The following is a 23,233-nucleotide window of genomic DNA, read 5'->3' on the forward strand; positions in this document are numbered from 1 at the left end:
TTATCCAACATCATTTTATTTAATAATGTTATGGCTTTTCATTTCCTCAGGTAGCTTTACCTCCTTGGCAATGTTAGTTGTAGCCTTGCGACTGCGGGTCTTCTAACAACCTGACCAAAATTGGTAACCTTGCTCCTGTAGTAATCCTTTTACAAGTTAACAAACAACTTTTTTAACTTGCTACACTATACTGACGAAGCCCAAATAGGCCGAAACACCGGTGTATATAGTTGCACAGAAATGTATGGAATGATGACCCTTCATCATTTTATATATTTCCAACTAAATTCACATTCACTTTACGAGTATTAGCCAATGATTTTGCTTATTTATTTTTATATTTGTACTCGATTATCCAACATCATTTTATTTAATAATGTTATGGCTTTTCATTTCCTCAGGTAGCTTTACCTCCTTGGCAATGTTAGTTGTAGCCTTGCGACTGCGGGTCTTCTAACAACCTGACCAAAATTGGTAACCTTGCTCCTGTAGTAATCCTTTTACAAGTTAACAAACAACTTTTTTAACTTGCTACACTATACTGACGAAGCCCAAATAGGCCGAAACACCGGTGTATATAGTTGCACAGAAATGTATGGAATGATGACCCTTCATCATTTTATATATTTCCAACTAAATTCACATTCACTTTACGAGTATTAGCCAATGATTTTGCTTATTTATTTTTATATTTGTACTCGATTATCCAACATCATTTTATTTAATAATGTTATGGCTTTTCATTTCCTCAGGTAGCTTTACCTCCTTGGCAATGTTAGTTGTAGCCTTGCGACTGCGGGTCTTCTAACAACCTGACCAAAATTGGTAACCTTGCTCCTGTAGTAATCCTTTTACAAGTTAACAAACAACTTTTTTTAACTTGCTACACTATACTGACGAAGCCCAAATAGGCCGAAACACCGGTGTATATAGTTGCACAGAAATGTATGGAATGATGACCCTTCATCATTTTATATATTTCCAACTAAATTCACATTCACTTTACGAGTATTAGCCAATGATTTTGCTTATTTATTTTTATATTTGTACTCGATTATCCAACATCATTTTATTTAATAATGTTATGGCTTTTCATTTCCTCAGGTAGCTTTACCTCCTTGGCAATGTTAGTTGTAGCCTTGCGACTGCGGGTCTTCTAACAACCTGACCAAAATTGGTAACCTTGCTCCTGTAGTAATCCTTTTACAAGTTAACAAACAACTTTTTTAACTTGCTACACTATACTGACGAAGCCCAAATAGGCCGAAACACCGGTGTATATAGTTGCACAGAAATGTATGGAATGATGACCCTTCATCATTTTATATATTTCCAACTAAATTCACATTCACTTTACGAGTATTAGCCAATGATTTTGCTTATTTATTTTTATATTTGTACTCGATTATCCAACATCATTTTATTTAATAATGTTATGGCTTTTCATTTCCTCAGGTAGCTTTACCTCCTTGGCAATGTTAGTTGTAGCCTTGCGACTGCGGGTCTTCTAACAACCTGACCAAAATTGGTAACCTTGCTCCTGTAGTAATCCTTTTACAAGTTAACAAACAACTTTTTTAACTTGCTACACTATACTGACGAAGCCCAAATAGGCCGAAACACCGGTGTATATAGTTGCACAGAAATGTATGGAATGATGACCCTTCATCATTTTATATATTTCCAACTAAATTCACATTCACTTTACGAGTATTAGCCAATGATTTTGCTTATTTATTTTTATATTTGTACTCGATTATCCAACATCATTATATATATATATATATATATATATATATATATATATATATATATATATATATATATATACATCCTACTATCAATTTGGCATCGATACATTATGCATTTACCATCGATTTGGCATCGTCTTGCAAAGTGGCATCTGTATATCGATGCCACTTTACACTACCTTAATAACTTTATTCCTGTACTTGCTACCAGAAGTCTAATCAGCTCGGTAGTTAGAGATTTGATTCCTTGATGTTACTTTAATATATCAGCTTTCCTTGTTTACCTCTTACTAAGTTATATAAGTTTATTCCATAAAATATTTGAGCCAAAATGATCGTACAGTGAAAATATTATATACATTTAGTTCAGTGTTTTACCGTTTTGTCGCTGCCGTTATATACATGAAAACGTATATCCCACTTTCATTATCAATCATTTTGGCATCAGAAATTTGGCATCACTGTTGAATACAAAATTATTCACAACGAAAAATAGACAATTTGAGAATGTATATATTATTTTCATAAAGAAATCAGTCTGGCATCATGTTTTATTGTTTTCACCCAATTTTGAAAAAATGTGAAAACTTTGTATTATCCACGTCCGTCTGTCCGTCTGTCTGTAACCACAACTCCTCCGTCAATATACCAGCTAGAATGACAAATGAGGTATCAAATGAAAGCTGATAATCCAAGGATGGTACTAAAGGTGAGATATTTGACCTTGGCGGTCTGTCCGTCCGTCTTTACGACCGCGAATATAACTCCTCCATCATTATACCAGGTAGAATGACAAATGAGGTGTCAAATGAAAGCATATAATCCAAGGATGGTACTAACGGTGAGATATTTGACCTAGGCTGTCTTTCCGTCGGTCCCTCCGACCGCAAATATAACTCCTCCGTCATTATACCAGGTAGAATGACAAATGAGGTGTCAAAAGAAAGCTTATAATACAAGGATGGTACTAAAGGTGAGATATTTGACTTAGGCGGTCTGTGACTCGGTCCCTCCGACCGCGAATATAACTTATCCGTCATTATACCAGGTAGAATGACAAATGAGGTGTCAAATGAAAGCTGATAATCCTAGGATGGTACTAAAGGTGAGATATTTGACCTAGGCTGTCTTTCCGTCGGTCCCTCCGACCGCGAATATAACTCCTCCGTCATTATACCAGGTAGAATAACAAATGAGGTGTCAAAAGAAAGCTTATAATACAAGGATGGTACTAAAGGTGAGATATTTAACTTAGGCGATCTGTGCGCCGGTCCCTCCGACCGCCAATATAACTCCTCCATCATTATACCAGGTAGAATGACAAATGAGGTGTCAAATGAAAGCTTATATTCCAAGGATGGTAATAAAGGTGAGATATTTGACCTAGGCTGTCTTTCCGACGGTCCGTACGACCGGGAATATAACTCCTCCGTCATTATACCATGTAGAATGAGAAATGAGGTGTCAAATGAAGGCAGATATTCCAAGGATGGTACTAAAGGTGAGATATTTGACCTACATGGTCTGTCCGTCGGTCCGTCCGACCGCGAGTATAACTCCTCAATCATTATACCAGGTAGAATGATAAATGAGGTGTCAAATGAAAGCTTATAATCCAAGGATGGTACTAAAGGTGAGATATTTGGCCTAGGCAATCTTTCTGTCGGTCCGTACGACCGCGAATATAACTTCTCCGTCATTATACCAGGTAGAATGACAAATGAGGTGTCAAATGAAAGCTTATATTCCAAGGATGGTACTAAAGGTGAGATATTTGACCCAGGCTGTCTTTCCGTCGGTCCGTACGACCGCGCATATAACCCCTCCGTCGTTATACCAGGTTGAATGACAAATGAGGTGTCAAATGAAAGCTGATAATCCAATGATAGTACTACAGGTGAGCGATTTGACCTAGGCTGTCTTTCCGCCGGTCCGTACGACCGCGACTATAACTTCTGCGTCTTTATACCAAGTAGAATGACAAATGAGCTGTCAAATGAAAGCTGATAATCCAATGATGGTACTACAGGTGAGCGATTTGACCTAAGCTGTCTTTCCGCCGGTCCGTACGACCGCGACTATAACTTCTGCGTCTTTATACCAAGTAGAATGATAAATAAGGTGTCAAATGAAAGCTTATAATCCAAGGATGGTACTAAAAGTGAGATATTTGGCCTAGACAATCTTTCTGTCGGTCCGTACGACCGCGAATATAACTTCTCCGTCATTATACCAGGTAGAACGACAAATAAGGTGTCAAATGTAAGCTGGTAATACAAGGATGGTACTAAAGGTGAGATATTTGACCTAGGCGGTCTGTCGGTGGGTCCGTCCGACCGCGAATGTAACTCCTCTGTCATTATACCAGCTATAATAATAAATGAGGTGTCAAATGAAAGCTTATAATCCAAGGATGGTACTAAAGGTGAGATATTTGAGCTGGGTACTCTTTCTGTCGGTCCGTACGACCGCCAATATAACTCCTCCGCCATTATACCGGGTAGAATGACAAATGAGGTGTCAAATAAAAGCTTGTGGGTGAAAACCTAGGACTTACGAAGTCCAATTTAAAAACAGGGCATATCAGAGATATGCCTTAGACATCATAGAAGACAATGACATTACCTACAAAAGTGGACAACATCAATCCCAAATAGACTACTTCATGATAAGGAAAGAAGACATACGTGAATGCAAGGACTGCAAGGTAATAGTTAGTGAGACAGTAAGCCAACAACATAAGCTGCTTGTTCTGGACATCGAAGTAAAAAGCGAAACTAAACAAAAATATCGGAGAGGACCACAAAAAATCAAGTGGTGGATGCTAAAAGATGAGAAGGAAGGTCTATTCAGGGAAAGAATAGTAGAAAAAATATGTTGGAACATGAAAGGAAGCCCTAACATAATTTGGAGAAAAATGGCCAATATTATTAGAGAGACGGCTATTGAAATACTTGGGAAAACGTCAGGAAAGAAGTTTGAAGATAAAGAGACTTGGTGGTGGTCAAATGAAGTACAAGGAAACATAAAAGAGAAGAGAAAATTATATAAAAAGTGGCAAGAAACCAGATCGGACATAGATCTTCAAAACTATATGGTCGCCAAAAAGGAAGCGAAAGTAGCAGTAGCAAAAGCTAAAGCAGAAGCGTATTCAAACCTATACGATCAACTTGATACCAGGGAAGGCGAAACGAAGATATATAAAATAGCCAAACAGAGAGCAAAGAAAGCAAAAGATTTTAATCAGATTAGATGTATCCGAGATGAAAATAATAAAATACTAGTTCACGAAAGGGATGTCAAAAAGAGATGGAGAAAGTACTTTGACAGCTTATTAAATGAAGAATTTGACAGACAGCCTGTAGAGTCAACGGAGACAGTAGCAGCAATGGTCACCAAAATAACCAACAAGGAAGTGGCTCAAGCGCTTCAAAAAATAAAGAAAGGAAAAGCGGTAGGACCAGATGATATTCCTGGGGAAGTATGGAGAGCATTGGGAGAGACAGGAACAAGGTGGCTAGCAGGTCTATTTAATAGAATTATGGAAGTTGGACAAATGCCAGACGAATGGAGAAGCAGTATACTGGTACCTGTTTACAAAAACAAGGGAGATATACAACAATGTACAAACTACAGGGCTATAAAACTGCTTAGCCACACCATGAAAATATGGGAAAGAGTAATTGATAGACGGATACGTGAAGAAACCGAAATATTCGAGAATCAATTTGGCTTTATGCAGGGTAGATCAACAACAGATGCAATTTTCATTATAAGGCAGTTGATGGAAAAATACAGGAGTAAAGAAACAAACGCTCATATGGTATTCATTGATCTTGAGAAAGCATATGATAGAGTTCCTCGAGAGATTCTGTGGTGGGCACTCAATAAGAAAGGAGTCCCTGGTGAATATGTAAAGATTGTGAGGGATATGTATGAGGGAGTAACGACTAGTGTTAGGACAGGTGTGGGAGAGACTGATAAATTTCATGTGAAAGTAGGATTGCATCAAGGTTCTGTGCTTAGTCCGTATTTATTCTCATTAGTTTTGGACCAGATAACAGCGAAAATACAGGGTAACATTCCATGGTGCTTAATGTATGCTGATGATGTCGTGTTAGTAGGAAATAGTGAAAGAGACTTAGAACAAAAACTGGAACAGTGGAGACAAGCTCTGGAGGAAAAAGGTTTAAAACTTAGTAGGACAAAAACAGAGTATTTGGAATGTTCATTTAAAGATGGAGCTACTACAAATAAAATGGTATCTTTGGATGGTGAAATGATTGTAAAAAGCAATAGTTTTAAGTACCTAGGATCGGTATTACAGAGTAATGGAGAAATAGATGGAGATGCATGCAGTAGAATTAGGGCTGGATGGATGAAGTGGAAAGAAGCGAGTGGTGTGTTGTGTGACAGAAAAATTCCAATGAAGCTGAAGGGAAAATTCTATAAAACAGCCATAAGACCAGCTATGATGTACGGAACTGAATGTTGGGCAGTGAAAAAGAAAGAGGAACAGCGAATGCATGTGGCGGAAATGAGAATGCTTAGATGGATGAGTGGAGTGACAAAGAAGGATAAAATTAGAAATGAGTATATTAGGGGAAGTCTAGGTGTGGCACCAATTGATGCCAAAATGAGAGAGCATAGGTTAAGATGGTTTGGTCATGTTCAACGTCGAGACGTTAACCACCCAATACGAAGAATAGCTGAAGTGCAGATTCCTGGAAGGAGTAGGAGAGGAAGACCAAAGAAGAGCTGGGGGGAGACGATAAGGCAGGACATGTTGGTAAAGGGGATTAACATTGATATGGCCCAAGATAGAATTGTGTGGAGAAATGCAATTAGGGAAGCCGACCCCGCATAGGGATAAGGCAAAGAGAATGATGATGATGATCATAGAAGACAATGACACAGAAAAATCAAACAAGCAATATGTCAAAAGGGCCTTAGTTATGTATCTTCGGTCCTGTTGGTCCAATCGTGATGTATAGCACCTCAAATGATAGGATTTGACAAACAGAATACAATGAGAGAAAAATCAAATACAACCTCATGTCAAAAGGGCCTTAGTCGCGTATCTTCGGTCCTATAAGACCAATCGTGACGTACGGCATCTCAAATAATAGGACTTGACAAATAAAATACAATGACACAGAAAAATCAAATACAGCAACAAGTCAAAAGGGCCCTAGTTATGTATATCTAGTCCTATTGGTCCAATTGTGACGTACAGCAGCTCAAATGGTAGGGTTTAATGAACAGAATACAATGACACAGAAAAATCAAATACAGCAATATGTCAAAAGGGCCTTATTTACGTATCTTCGCTCCTATTGGTCCAATCGTGGCGTACAGCACCTAAAATAACTGGATTTGACTAATATAATACAATGACGTATGAAAATCAATTACAGCATCATGTCAAAAGGGCCTTAGTCTTGTATCTACGGTTCTATTGGTTCAATCGTGACGTACAGCGTCTGAAATGATGGGATTTAACTGGCAGAATAAGATGGTGTAGACAAATGAAAATGACGGCATGTAATAACACTTTAAAATTGTAGAAATAAAATGGATTAACACACATGGTATGACATATTAGGTGAGAGTATTTAACAAATAGAATACGATTACATACGTCCAGTTTTTGACAAGCGACTTCTCTACATATGATAAACGCGAAAGGGCCCCAACGTTCACTGCTCGACATAGGCCTCCCGTTCACTGCATATACCCACTGCTTTCTGACGCTGTGACTTGAGAGGATAGGATTTAACGAATAGAACCACAAAGAAGACTAAACAAGGCAGCTCACGGGAAAAACACAACTGTCCGTTTTATACTCTACAGGGAAGCATCAAATATTCAACGTAAGAATATATTAGAGTATAACGGTATGATAAATCTTTTTCTTCTTTTTTTCATTTAGTGCATTCCGTACGTTTTTTAAACATAATCAGGAGAAGTTGTTGAATTTCTGAAGTCTATAAAAGAATTTCTTAACAAACCTTTTTTTAATTGTGTTATGGATTATTTTTAAGAATGTGTTTAAAAGGCAGTTCGCAGGCTTATTGTTCAATGGTCTTATCACTTTCAAGCGCCTGTCTTTTTTGTAGGACTATTAATTGTTACTTGTGATTTCAACCATTCTAGCGGGGCAATGCCTTTTCTATAACTGAAATGAATATTGTTATCCATTTAATTTTTTTCCTCAATTAATTGAATGCCTCCTACTGGTGTTTGGTCTAAGCTTACCGCTTTTCCCCATTTAAGCTAAACTGCTCGTCAAAAGTTAGGGATATAGAAAATTATGCTCATTTTCATAGCTAATTTTTTCGAGAACAGATTAACGGATTCCACTATTTTTTTTTTAATATTTTAGATTTTTCTTTAGTATTTACACAGTTGTGCAAAGGTTTACACAAACTTCTTTTTTGTACTTATACCGAGTGGTAGGTATAAGTACAGAAAAGAAGTTTGAGTAAACCTCTTGATAAGTATTAGTTACGTATCTTCACTCCCATTGGTCCCAACGTGTCGTACGGCGGCTCAAATCATTGGAATCAGCCAACAGAATACAATGACTAGGGAGCGGATTTATATGCGATCAATTTTGATGAAATATTCGCATATATATGCGGTAAAAAATTACGAAATATGCGCAAGATATGCACAAAAATTCAAAAAATGCGCATTTCGGGAAACCACAAATTTTCTGTCTTATTTAGTAATCTTATTTATTATTTTTCAAATAAAATCATTTTTTATATATGCAATTTATTCACAGTTTTTACAAAAACTGCTACCAATAGTTACCTATTTAAAATAAAACAACAATATCACTATAAATATATCTTCGATTATAATTCACTACAATGTGTTTTTCCAAATTCTTTACGAGGAAACATATTCTTTGATCAGACAAAATATTTTTATAACTTGAAAAACTCCTTTCAACATCGATAATTGGTGCGTATTTAAAATAACTTGTTAATTTCCGTTAGAAAATCGTAAAACTTTGGCTAAAGGTGTAAATTCTCTTAACAATAGAGGATTTAAAAAATCACCAGAATTATAGGTAGGTACCTACCCTAATAGCACAAGGACGTCCAATGGACGTCCTTCACGGACTTTAGGGACGTCCATTGGACGTCCGTTTTCGTCCGAGGAACGTCCTTTATACGTCCTATTTTGGTCCAAATGTCGCGCTACCGAACGTCCATTGGACGTCCATATAATGTCCGAGGGGACATATATTGGATCTTAGTCGGACGTCCTAGGGGACGTAAATTGGACCCTAATCGGACGTAAATTGGACCTTAATCGGACGTAAATTGAACCTTAATCGGACGTAAATTGGACCTTAATCGGACGTAAATTGAACCTTAATCGGACGTAAATTGGACTTTAATCGGACGTAAATTGGACCTTAATCGGACGTAAATGGGACCTTAATTGGACGTAAATTGGACCTTAATCGGAGTAAATTGGATCTTAATCGGACGTCTTAGGGGACGTGAATTGGACCTTAACAGGACGTCCAATTTTGGTCCAAATTCCACGTTGCCAAACGCCCAATGGAGGTCCACCTAACGTCCGAAGGGACGTTCGGTGGACGTCAATTGGGCCTTCATAGGACGTCCCAGTTTGGTCCAATGTATTGCTGCCGATCATCCATCTAACGTCCTGGGAGGACGTTCGGTGGACGTCTAGAGACGATATTTATACCTGTGGAGAATGTATTGTGGGAAATAAAAAATATATTTTTTAAGGAACTTATATTACATCTTATATTAATTTACAATTATTGGATATTAGATTATTTACATTAAATTATAATTACATTTCTCCAAGAAATTAACGCACCACCTTAAAAATGGGCCATTTTTGATGTCTCGAATTTCCTAAAGCCATTGTCCCATCTAAGTGATTTTTTTAATAATATTATAGCCTAGGCTATATGGGCTACCTCCATAAGCTTGTCATGCACGGGGAGCTATACTGTAATAATATTATATCACATCGCTGAGGGAACTCTACATTACATATACTTTTCGAATCAAAACTTTTATTCTCTTAATATTATTACTTAAAAAATATATACTACATTCGTCTCGCTAAACTCGAAAAATAACTTATAAACCATAAAAATCTCCAAAAATATAAATGACATAAATGAGAATTGGCACAATTATTATTATGGTTTTAAGTTGATTTTTCGGATTTAACTACAATATTATGCAAAAAATTATGTTATATCGCAGATTTAAAATGGGTTTATCTCGAAAACAGTTATATTAAGTTTAGCGAGATGATTGTAGTACACTTTTTTTAAGTAAAAATATTAAGAGAATAAAAGTAGACTGGTACGCAGTCTGATTTTTGCATAAGAGTTTAATGAAATGGTAACAAATCAATTGGAAGTTCTGTCCGACAAAATACATGGAACGTTTTCGGTAGTCTGATGTTCCAAGTTTTTAACCTGTTCCACAATTAAAACTTCCCCGGTTCCAGTATTCCCGTACATCAAAGTTTGTCCGACTAGACACCGTGAAGCTATTAACAAATTTTCAGCTTGCTGTTAATCAACTTTTTTTATTACGCGGGATCCAGGTCTATAAATGAATACAATAAATAAGTAGGTAGGTACATATTATACACTTATTTATACGAGTACAATTAATAGTAGAGCTGGTTTTTGGGATGTTACAAGCAGCATTTGCATTTCCACAGAGATACTTATGACAGAAATAATAAAATACCGAGACGGACTATTATTATAATAATTTACAATAAGACCCGACGGCCGACGCTATAGGGACAGGTAAAATTTATGACTGAACAATGCACCGAGCATCGATACAAGCAATATGTACCGGTCGAAGGTTATTTTTTATTGTGCCAAATGGACGTATATAGTACCTACCTTTAAAAATCGAATACACAAATTAAAAGATATTTAACAACCATAAAGATTTGTCAAACTCTATCAGACTTCATGAAAACAAGTATTACTACATTCTTTGATGGTTTTTGCTGTAAATTTTAAAGGATTGACATGAAATTTGGCATACGCATAGCTAACATGCCAAAGAAAAAAAGTGATATTGTGCCAATGTGTGCTATTGCACTGGGGTGAGTTTCACTCTTTCTCTGGGGTGAAAAACGTTCAAAATAAGTCCGGACTTCGATAAACTGATTAATATTAAGCAACCTTTATTCCATACTTACAAAGTATGTGTACTTACAAATTAGTATGTGAATTTGGGGGGTGAGTTTCACCCCGAGGAGGGGTGATATACAAAATATAGATAGATACACAAAAGATATACAAAAATGTTTCAAAACATCGAAAAAATGTGGTAAAATGCAAATATACATATCATATTATGATAAAATTGCGATTTTGGCGATTTGCCTTTTTGGATAGAATGATGATGATGTTGATTAGGATAAAACTGCGAAGAATTTTTTTATCGAAATATAGTAAAAAATATGAAAAATATACCAAAAAGCTTGAAAAAATATGTAAGTATGTAAGGAAAAACATAAATAATTAAATAAACTTTTGACAACACAACACAAAAGTTTGAAACACTCACTATTGGGATTGGTTGTCCTGGCTTGTGATTTTCTTCTTTGCAGATGACGCTCACGGATCGATGTCAATGTCCAACGGACGTCCGAGCACGGACGTCCAATGGACGTCCAAAGGACGTTCATATTTATTCAACACGTAAGTACGTCCAACGTCGGACGTCCGAAGGACGTTCATTTATAGTCCATCCGCATTAGGACTAAAACTGGACCTATTTTGGGCACACGTACGCTCAACTTCAAAAAGATGCTCTCAATATTCATCTGTAGTAAGGATACATTGATAAAAATTATATTTTTGCTTATTAGATTTAACCACCAAACTTCTATCATCTTGGTAACGGGAATAATAAAACATTATAAAGTCCACTTTACATCAACAATAATTGAACAAGAAATTGACGACAAGTTATTCAAGGTCAAATTTGGCTTATACAAAACACAATTCTACTTCCAATTTTGCCGTGAATAAACAGAAAATAAAGAAATTTGACAAAATAAAACATATCCAATTGTTCTATTTCATCAAATTCCTTCATTTTCTTTTACAAATCATACATTTTGTACTCGTCAAATTTGGCCTTGAATAACTTAGTCAATTTCTTGTTCAATTTATTGTTGATGTAGAGTGGACATAACGAATAATTTACCGATCAGATTTTCACACTTTACATAAAAACAAAAACATGTATTAGATATTAAACTACATATACAGTTTTGAATTAAATATGATTTATAATCTTTTCCATTTAAACTATTTTATTAACATAATTAAGTTAATATTTTATTAAATAATTTTGCTGTTTAATCCCCTTATTGGTAGAATATGTCCAATATGGACGATTGGAAAAGGTCCGTATTTCGTCCGAGTACGGACGTCCAAAGGACGTTCATATTTATTCCACCCGAAGGACGTCCAACACCGGACGTCCGAAGGACGTACATATTTAGTCCACCCGAAGGACGTACATATTTAGTCCACCTGAAGGACGTCCAACGCCGGACGTCCAACGCCGGACGTCCAAAGGACGTATATATTTAGTACACCCGAAGTACGTCCAGCGTCGGACGTCCAAAGGACGTCCGTTTATGGTCCATGGACGTTAGGACCAAAAATTGACCTATTTTGGACGTCCAAAGGACGTCGTGTGCTATTAGGGTATTAAATATAACAAAAGTATATAAAATTCGGATTTCCGGGTAAAACATCCTTCGTCATTTTAACATCCTACAATCATTTCATAACGGCGGCGTATTATCCTATAAGTACTTTGTGTAGAGATCGTTTATTTTCTAAGAAAAAATGAAAGGCGGTTAATGAGCTGTCTCTCTTGGTTCTCGAATTAATACAGACCACAGCTTGTGCGTGGAAATATTTTGTCGAATTAAAAAACTTAAATTTTGTTTTAGACTAATGAAATAAAACATTTTAGTAGTTCCAAAATGACACAAAATCTAGGCATCGGATAAAAAAGTTTATTTGAAGAAAGTGTATTTTTTTGTTCTTCTTAATGGCGGTACAGGCTCGTTTTTTTAATATTGTATTTAATTACAGAATAATTTTCAAATATTACCTAATATATTTTTCAAATTGGGCTCTGTACCGCCATTCTTTATTATATTACGGATACGTGTGCCAAATATCTTGAAAAAATATTCAAAATTACAGCCGCAATCTTGGAACGCGTTTTGGCTACCTGTTGATCGCTACTGTATCACCTTAAACAATTTTTTAAACAAATTCACAAAAATAATTTTTTCATTACGAACGATTTTTTAGATAAGTTGGGTTATTCTGAGCAAAAAAGGTATCTTGAGATTTTTCTCTAAAATTGATTTTTGTCGAGTTATATGGCCATTTTCGCATTTTTCAGGTTTTAAATCGCGTATAACTCGACAACAATCAATTTTAGAGAAAATTGACAAGAGACCTTTTTTGTTCAGAATGTCCAAAATTATCTAAAAAAAAATTGTTCAAAGTGAAAAAATTATTTTTGTGGATTTGTTTAAAAAATTGTTTAAACAATTTTTCGACCACGGCACCTTGTGAATATGTTATAAGGACCTCTTTTTGAGTAAGTTTGTGCAAAAAAATCGAATCGGAATAATTTCACTAACAGGGGCGACGATAAATCCGGGACTATAGCGCTAATTATTAATAATTAAAAATAACAGCTTTGTAATAAAATAATGACAAAAATCTCTTAAGGACCTTGAAGCAAGGGTTTGAAACTTGATCTGCTCACTTTTTAATTTCATAATAATAACTTTTAATCGAGTTATTAAGACTTAAAAATGGCCATTTTCGCATTTTTCAAATTTTTAATCGCATATAACTCGACAACAATCAATTTTAAACAAAAATGGCAAGACACCTTTTTTGCCCAGAATGACACAAGTTATCTAAAAAAAATTGTTCGAAATGAAAAAATTGTTTTTGTGAATTTGTTTCAAAAAAATTTTTTAAACAATTTTTCGACCAATGCACCGCCCGGCACCCTTTGGATATGTTATAAGGACCTCTTTTTGAGTAAGTTTGTGCAAAAAAATCGAATCGGAATAATTTCGCTAGCGGGGGCGACGATACTGCCCGGTCTACTTTTGATGCTGATGGTGATAGAATAGATACTTTTTATATAACAAAAATAAAACTTTTTTTAAACTCTTTAAAAAATTTGTGGCGGGTTTTCCCCGAAAAGTGCGTTATTTTTTGGACATTTTACGTTGAACTAGTCGATTTGGAATTTGACGAATAAGAACCAACTTTTGATTAGCTCCAACTTTGTTTTTATTGTGTGTCCAGACTTCATACATACATCATTTTTTTTACTGTTTTATAAGCTTTATATTTGCTAGGAATAGTTTTTCGATCAAATACTTACTTTTTGATTTATTTGCGAAAAACCATCTAAAAACAAAAGTTACAAGGAATTTAATTAGTTTATCCACTTACGGACTTATTTGGACCTATATTTTTTCACACTCGAGAAGGGGGTGGTACTCATCCCCAGAAAAAAAGCACACACTGGCACTCTGATGTTCATTTCGCGAAATATCGCAGGGTTCGTATTTAAAATTTTTAATTTACTCCTCACCCCTTTCCGTGGGGGTTCGTTTTTGGTATCATTCGATAGACTTTTAAAAAATATTGAACACGCATTTTTTAGTTTTTCGATCTGACGTTCATTTCGCGAAATATTCGCTTTTTTGTGAAACTTTGTGACTCGCCCATCATTTCTTCAGATTTGGGAACACTTAATAATCGGAGGGGGCCAAGTCAGGAGAGTAAGCCGCATGAGAAAGTAATTAGAACCCCAACTCGAATTTTTGCTACTGTCACAACGCTCTTGTGAGTCGATGTATTGTCTTAGGTCTTGAGAACACTTTTTTCTTCTGCTTATGGAGTCGTTTTTCATTCATCACATACCGGAACTCACCACATAAATTTTGAAGACCCTGACATCAAAACTGTATTAAATTATATGTGATCTAAGTAAGTTAATGAAAAGTCAGAATAGATAGAGTAGAACACTTATAAAAAAAATTGTAACAAGCAATTGGACATCGTAAGTTCTAATTTTTCACAAAAAGTGACCGGAAGTTGAACCGGCAGTCGATATTTGAACCCTTCGTGTAACTTTTTGTCAGCTGATATGACGGATGAATTTTGTTCACCTACAGATATGGACGAACAGACAGGCATGAAACCGGAAGTATGTATTTGTTCTGGTCTTCCTTAGTCGTGTTGACCAATAGTTTGTACTATTTCGACGAATTTAAAACAGTACTTTCGGTTGCAACTCTGGAACAGGCAGTCCGAGGTCAAACTTCTCACATGTAATATCATATTTTGGTTATAGGCTTTCATTTGACACCTTATTTGTCATCCTTTCTGTCCTACTAATAGACGAGTTGTGTTTATTGACGGACAGACATGGATAATTCTAGGTTTTCACATTTAATGATAAAAACAATAATTATACAATTCAGTTAACCTGACTATATCATTGTGATAATGACTTCTTATCTAAAAGTGACAACGGCAATAATTGCCGTTGAAATAATTATTATTCCATTCACTCACGATAAAATATCGCAAAACCTCCAGATTTTAAAGAACCGCTTGGATTGACATAAAATTTGGCACACACGTAGCTAAAATGCCAAAGAAAAAAGTGAGATTATGCCGATATGTTCTCTTGTCCTGGATGTGACTTTCACCCCTTCTTGGAGGTGAAAAAACATACGTGCAAAATAAGTCCGGAAGTGGATAAACTGACTAATTCTAATTCTAAGCAAATTTTGTTCTATAAAAGTTTTAGGTCAATACTTTTCGAGGTATGTGCGAGTGAATATGTTTATTTTTCATAGAAAAACACGTTTTGGACGGATTTTCGCAAATAACTCAAAAAGTAAGTATGTACATATTTTATCGAAGAAAATATTCCTAGCAATAATATAGCTTATGAAAAAGAGGTGTCAGTATAAGGTCTGTAGACCCAGTAGAAGCAGGGTTGCAGCTAATGAAAAATAGGTTCTTATTCGTCAAATACCAAATCGAATATTTCAACGTAAAATAACCAAAAAAATAAAGCACTTTTCGGGAAACACTCATCATAACTCTTTTAAAGTGTTTAAAAAAAAATTTTTTGGTGTTTTTAAAACAGTTTCTAGCGTGAAAAGTAAGCAAGTTACGCTGAAAATAAAATCGTTCCCTTTTTTTGGCAAAAGAAAGTCATGAAAATTAACTGTTACCGCTTCACACGTTACTTTAGATAAATGTATTGTTTATACAGGGTGTCTCCGAAAATAGTGCGTTCCTTTAAGGTGTGGATATAATACACAATTAAGAACAAAAAGGTGTTGTAACATTTTTTCCTAAAGTTAACCGTTTCAACAAAAATTACGTTGTTCTCCATAAGAGTAAATTTTTATTTTCATAAATTTATATGACCTGGCAACATGGCGTAGAAGAACCTGTGACTGTGAAATTTAATCTAATGGGACCCCTTGTTTATTTACTAATTGAGTATCAATTTGCATATCAAAATGTATTTTCGTTTTTTGGTCAAACGGCTGAATTTAGAATAAAATGTTATAAGACTTTTTTGCTCTACATTGTGCTTTCTATCTATACCTTTAAGGAACGCACTATTTTCGGGGAAACCCTGTATATGATCTGTAAGTTGCATTGGTTCAAAATGCTTATTTTTGAAAGGGGTTTTGTTGAAAGGCCTCGAACGAATCACTAGTCACGAGTATGTATATGCAAATTTTGAACAGCCATATCTTAACCAATTTTTGTCTTCCAGAAAATCAAAAAATTCCAAATATTTAAAAAAGCAACACCTACATTTTTTACTCTTTAAGATATTTGGTATCACTAATAATGTTTAAGTTATTTTGACAAAAGTCTTTTTTTCAAAATTAAAGATTTAAAAAAATTTACTTTAAAACCAAATTTTTCCACAAATAAGCACTTTGAACTGATGAAACTTACAAACACAAACAATACATAAAGTTACTTGTGAAGTGGTAACGATTAATTCCATTTGGGCTGTTAATTAGAGGGAGTTTTTAGAATATTTTTAACCAAAAAAAAAGGAACAACTGTATTTTGAGCGTAACCTGCTTACTCTTGCTGCTGGAAACTTAAAAAAAAAATAAAAATAAACGTTTTCTTAAACACTTTAAGAAAGTTGTAATAAGTTTTCCCAGAAAAGTGTTTCATTTTTTTTATTTCACGTTAAAATATTCGATTTGGAATTTGAGATATAAGAGCTTATTTTTCACTATAGTCTGTTTTTAAACAAGAGGAGTCATTCAAATTTCCCGCGCCGTACACCTTGTTTGTAATTGGTACAACCTCAGGCAATTTTACTCATATCAAATTTTGACACTATTGGCATTTCATAGGTCAGTTTATTTATTTTATCAGCAATTTTTGTATTTTCTGCGTTCTTCCTTTTATTTTTAGATTTTTAGTCAAGATTACCGTCAAAGGCCGATATGATCAACCAAAAAAGAAGATTTATCTGATGATATTTCTAGTGACTTTCTTGGGTGTTAATCTGCCATTTAGTTTACCTACTCCTCTTGGTTTTAAAACAAAGCTTAGCAATAACTCTGCTTCTACTGGGTCTACAGACCTGACACATATACCATTTTTTCACTTTTTTATAAGCTATATTTACTATTTGCTAATTTTTTTTCAATAAAGTACCTACTTTTTGAGTTATTTGCGAAAAACCGTATAAAAACGTTTTTTTTTTTTTTTTGTTGAAAAATGAACATATTCACTCGCAAATATCTCTAAAAGTATTGACTTAGTGAAAAACGCTATAAAATAGAAGTTGCTTAGAATTAGTCAGTTTATCCAATTCCGGACTTATTTGAACGTATTTGTTTTCATACCCTATAACCGACGAAACTCACCTCCAGATCAAAAGCACATATCGGCACAATATCACTTTTTTTCTTTAACATATTAGCTATAGGTACGTGTCCCAAATTTTATGTCAAACCAAGCGTTTCTTCAAAATTCTGACCAAAAACCCTAAGTAAATTAAACGAAAATATAAAATGAATTTTTCAAACAAATATTTTAAGTCGGTATGAGAAATTTTAATTTAACAGATGAAATCAAATAAACACAATTCAACTCGTAAAATATTTAGACCCTTGCTTGGTAATCCAGCTGAACAGGTAAAGAACCTACCTTTTATGTAGTTTATAATCTGAGAGGATGGAATATTTTACCAAAATATTCCATCCTCTAAGTTTACAATAGACCTTTTCTACCTGTCCTCAAAAGATCGGTATTTTTAACTCGTGGCAACGTCGAAAAGCGGCAAAATGATGGGAAATACACATTTTTATGTGGTGGAAGTCAAAATGGTTATGAAGTGTAAAAATTTTTGTATATAATTTAAATTTTTAAAATTAAAATTTTAGAAAACTGAGAACGATACAGGGCGTTAAAAAATGCGCTCAACAAACATACACGAATTAAAATTCGAAAATGATAGTATTTCTTGGTGATGCCAAATGACTGCAACATGAAAAGATGACATAATGATAGTTGACAGTCATTTGGCATCACTAAGAAATACTATCATTTTCGAATTTTAATTCGTGTATGTTTGTTGAGCGCATTTTTTAATGCCCTGTATCGTTCTCAGTTTTCTAAAATTTTGATTTTAAAAATTTAAATTATATACAAAAATTTTTACACTTCGCAGCCATTTGACTTCCACCACATAAAAATGTGTATTTGCGGTCTAATTGCCGTCAATCGAGGTTGCCACGAGTTAAAAATATCGAGCGTTTGAGGCCAGGTAGAAAAGGTATAATATAAAAGGTGGGTTCTTTACCTGTTCGGCTGGTAAGGGTCCAAATATTTTACGAGTTGAATTGTGTTTATTTTATTTCATCTGTTAAATTATAATTTTCTCATAACGACTTAAAATATTTGTTTGAAAAATTAATTTTGTGTCATTCCATTTCAAATTACTCAATTTTGGAGCAAAAAAAATTTGGACCTCCGATTTGTCTGAAAATTGGTATATAGCTTCTGCGGGACGTAAAAATAAGATATTTAAGGTCAAAAAATCTTCTTCTTCTTTTTTTCTCAAAATGTTATTTTATTCGATTTTACAGTGATTTGGTGTTTATTTATACAAATTTCCATTTTCTCTCGTAAAGTATCAATGGAAAACATAATATTTTAATAGAAGGGACTCAAAAATGTCATTATATGGCATTATAACAAGTTACTTTGATTCAAAACAAGCTTTTGATCAAATTTTATAGTGTAGAAAACGTTAAAATACCGTTTTTTTTACATTTTTCTCCATTCCCAAATGCATCATAATCGATTTGGCTAAAAATTTGCCCACAGATAGACAAAACATAGGACTTTAAGTGGTCATAAGGATTTGAATTATATTACAATACCCAAAAAGTTACATGCAATATTATAGTCAAAAATATAGGCGTCTACTGTAAGTAAAATTAACTCGAAAATATCGACCTCACGACAAAAATTGTTAAAAAGAAATTGTAATAATTGTAAATACGATTTATTTGGAACAATTTCAGTTCCTTCCATTTTTGTCGAAAAGTTAAAAATGGCGGAGATATTGAGCAAAACAGGTTCTCCTTTAAAATCAAGATGGCCGCTAACGTAACGGAGGAATTCATTCGCGATTTTAAATTTAGGCTACTATTGACTCCCCTAAAGATCAGAAAAATAAATTTTTGTGCAGCTTGGCATTCAAGGTCAAATGCTATCCCGACTGGACTAATATATACTTTTGAGTATGATATTACTGCATGTAACTTTTTTGGTATTGTAATATAATTCAAATCCTTCTAACCACTTAAAGTCCTATCTTTTAGCTATCTGCGGGCAAATTTTTAGCCAAATCGATGATGATGTATTTTGGGAATGGAGGAAAATGTAAAAAACGGTATTTTAACATTTTTTACACTATAAAATTTGATCAAAATCTTGTTTTGATTCAAAATAACTTATTATAATGCCATATAATGACATTTTTGAGTCATTTCTATTAAAATATTATGTTTTTCATTGATACTTTATGACAGAAAATGCAAATTTGTTTAAATAAACACCAAATCACTGTAAAATCGCATAAAATAACATTTTGAGAAAAAAAGAAGAAGAAGATTTTTTGACCTTAAATATCTTCTTTTTACGTCCCGCAGAAGCTATATACCAATTTTCAGACAAATCGGAGATCCAAATTTTTTTGCCTGAGTGATTTGACATGTAATGTACCTTTTACATTTTCATTTAATTTACTTACGGTTTTTGTTCAGAATTTTGAAGAAACGCTTGGTTTGACATAAAATTTGGGACACGCATAGCTAATATGTTAAAGAAAAAAAGTGATATTGTGCCGATATGTGCTTTTTATCTGGAGGTGAGTTTCGTCCGTTATCGGGGATGAAAACAAATACGTTCAAATAAGTCCGGAATTGAATAAACTGACTAATTCTAAGCAACTTCTATTTTATAAAGTTTTTCACTAAGTCAATACTTTTAGAGATATTTGCGAGTGAATATGTTCATTTTTCAACAAAAAAAAACACGTTTTTAGACGGTTTTTCGCAAATAACTCAAAAAGTAGGTACCTACTTTATTGAAAAAAAAATTAGCAAATAGCAAATATAGCTTATAGAAAAGTGAAAAAATGGTATATGTGTCAGGTCTGTAGACCCAGTAGAAGCAGAGTTATTGCTAAGCTTTGTTTTAAAACCAAGAGGAGTAGGTAAACTAACCCTAATAGCACACGACGTCCTCTGGACGTCCAAAATAGGTCCATTTTTGGTCCTAACGTCCATGGACTATAAATGGACGTCCTTTGGACGTCCGGCGTTGGACGTCCTTCGGTGGACTAAATATGTACGTCCTTCGGACGTCCGACGTTGGACGTCCTTCGGTGGACTAAATATGTACGTCCTTCGGACGTCCGATGTTGGACGTCCTTCGGGTGGAATAAATATGAACGTCCTTTGGACGTCCGTACTGGACGAAATACGGACGTTTGCTGATCGTCCATATTCGACATATTATACGAATTACGGGATAAAATAGCAAAATAATTCAATAAAATATTAACTTAATTATGTTAATAAAATAGTTTACATCGAAAAGATAATTATATTTAATTCAAAATTGCACAGTTTAATATTCTAAACATGTTTTTGTTTTTTTTTTGTAAAGTGTGAAAATCTTATTTGTAAATTATTTGTTACAATGTTTTATTATTCTAGTTACCAAGATGACATAAGTTTGCTAATTAATTCTAGTAAGCAAAAATATAATTTTTATCAATGTATCTGTACTAAAAATGAATCTTAAGAGCATCTTTTTGAAGTTGAATATACGTGGCCGTGCCCAAAATAGGTCCAGTCTTAGTCCTAATGTCTATGGACTATAAATGGATGTCCTGTGGACGTCCGACGTTGGACGTACTTCGGGTGAAATAAATATGAATACGGTGGACTAAATATATACGTCCTTCGGACTTCCGATGGTGGAATAAATACGAACGTCCTTTGGATGTCCGTACTGGACGAAATACGGACTTTTTGTGGACGTCTAAAAATCACCTCCACTACTTGGTTCCTCTGTTCACAAAACTATAACGATAGGCGATAGATTTTCGATTCACCCACCGATATCAGTTCGAAGTTAGAGAGTTGATCTCTCAGTCGTTGTCGTCGTTAGGGCTCCCGCGTAAAGTTTTATTCATTAACCACTGATTTTCATAATGTAAGAAATTATATTATATACGAATTAAAGTATAATATACTTATACATATACTATATATTACGTAAAACTATGAAGACGCTGTTTCACAACACATAACACAGAGTCCGACCGCCTCATCGGGCCATTTAGAGCATCAATGCATAAGCCCATCCAATGGATTATTATGTGCCCCTTTGACATAGGCGCACAACATTTTAATCTACCACCCTGAGGATTCCTGCTCCTGGAGTTTTTCTGAAGTGCCGAAACAGTCTATGTTCCTGATTCCTCGATCAGATGAGGAGTTTTCGGAGCCATCAACCCCAGAGAGCTACTGGAGCTCCACGTTGCAGCCAGTCACTTCTTGGTAAGTGAACGCCAAAGAGGAAGCATTCAGACTCTGCTGCTACCACCGTCTGGACATAGCCTATCGATCCCTGATGGCCTAGAGGACAAACTCACCGAGAATGATGGACAAAACCACCAGCCAGGACAACTGGTATCCAAACATTGGTATTATTTACGTTTTTTATTACATTTACATATTTTTTCATGCTCTTTGATATATATTTCTTATTCTTTCTGGTATATTTTTCATACATTTTTCAATCTTATGGGTGTTTGGTAAAAAATGGGCCATAGCTTAACCTTGGATTACTGAGCTTAAAATAGGTCGATTTAAGCTAACTTACTTTAGTACGAAAGATGATAATAACCGAAATACAGGGTGTTAAATTTAAACTTTTATTTTATTCTTGATTATTTCCTGGGCAATACATCATTTTTGGTGTTGAATTTAGATTTCTTGTCCCAAAAAACCCCGCTTACCAAATTTCGTGATATTATCCCATGCCTGTTAGGAAATGTTCAAGAATAAATAAAATAAAAATTTAAATTTGACATCTTGTATTTCGGTTATTATCAACTTTAGTACTAACGAAAGTTAACTTAAATCGACCTATTTTACCCTCCGAAATCTAAGGTTAATCTATGGCCTATTCTTTACCAAACACACTGTATAAGTACATATTTGTATTCTAGCCAATCTTTTTGATTTTCTATAAAGTATAGATTTCCTTGAATTTTGAATTACAATTGTTAAAGGAAAGTTTCGCTACCGCAGTCGCTTTTTGTTCGTCTTAACTTATTACCTCTACCCATAACGGTTCTTTTTGTCAAACAGATTGGGTTGGTTATTGTACCTAGTAAGCAAAAAGTATTTATCGCAGTATTTTATAATCTATTTATAATATTGAATTATCTAAAGACAGAAAGCGAAGGCGGATGAAAAAAAATTAGACAAAAGTTGAATGATTATTATAATATTATAATATAATATTACACTATATAATAAGTATACATAGATAGAATATCTTCTTTTTAAGAAATTGTCCATTATCTCCAAATGAGCAAGGTGTCGATTTGAAATATATGTATAATATACAGCCCATTACGCACCACCTTAAAAATTGAGCATTTTTGATGTCTCGAATTTCCTAAACCAGTTGTCCCATCTAAGTGATTTTTTTATAATATTATAGCCTAGGCTATAGGTTACCTCCTTAAGCTTGTCATGCACGGGGAGCTATATACTGTAAT

The 23,233-nt window shown here is 34.4% G+C and overlaps 1 protein-coding gene across 1 annotated transcript in view; it reads left to right on the forward strand.

Moving 5' to 3' along the window:
- The first annotated feature begins 5,783 nt into the window (after positions 1-5,783).
- The window catches only part of LOC126893096 (uncharacterized), a 38,463-nt gene continuing 21,013 nt past the window's right edge, over positions 5,784-23,233 (forward strand). Inside the window, exon 1 of the mRNA XM_050663041.1 lies at positions 5,784-6,589. Within this exon, the coding sequence (XP_050518998.1) occupies positions 5,848-6,589 (742 nt within the window). The 5' untranslated portion in view covers positions 5,784-5,847. The remainder of the gene's footprint in view (positions 6,590-23,233) is intronic.

The sequence above is a fragment of the Diabrotica virgifera genome, chromosome 10 (genome assembly GCF_917563875.1).
Source record: "Diabrotica virgifera virgifera chromosome 10, PGI_DIABVI_V3a".
Taxonomy (NCBI): Eukaryota; Metazoa; Arthropoda; class Insecta; order Coleoptera; family Chrysomelidae; genus Diabrotica; species Diabrotica virgifera.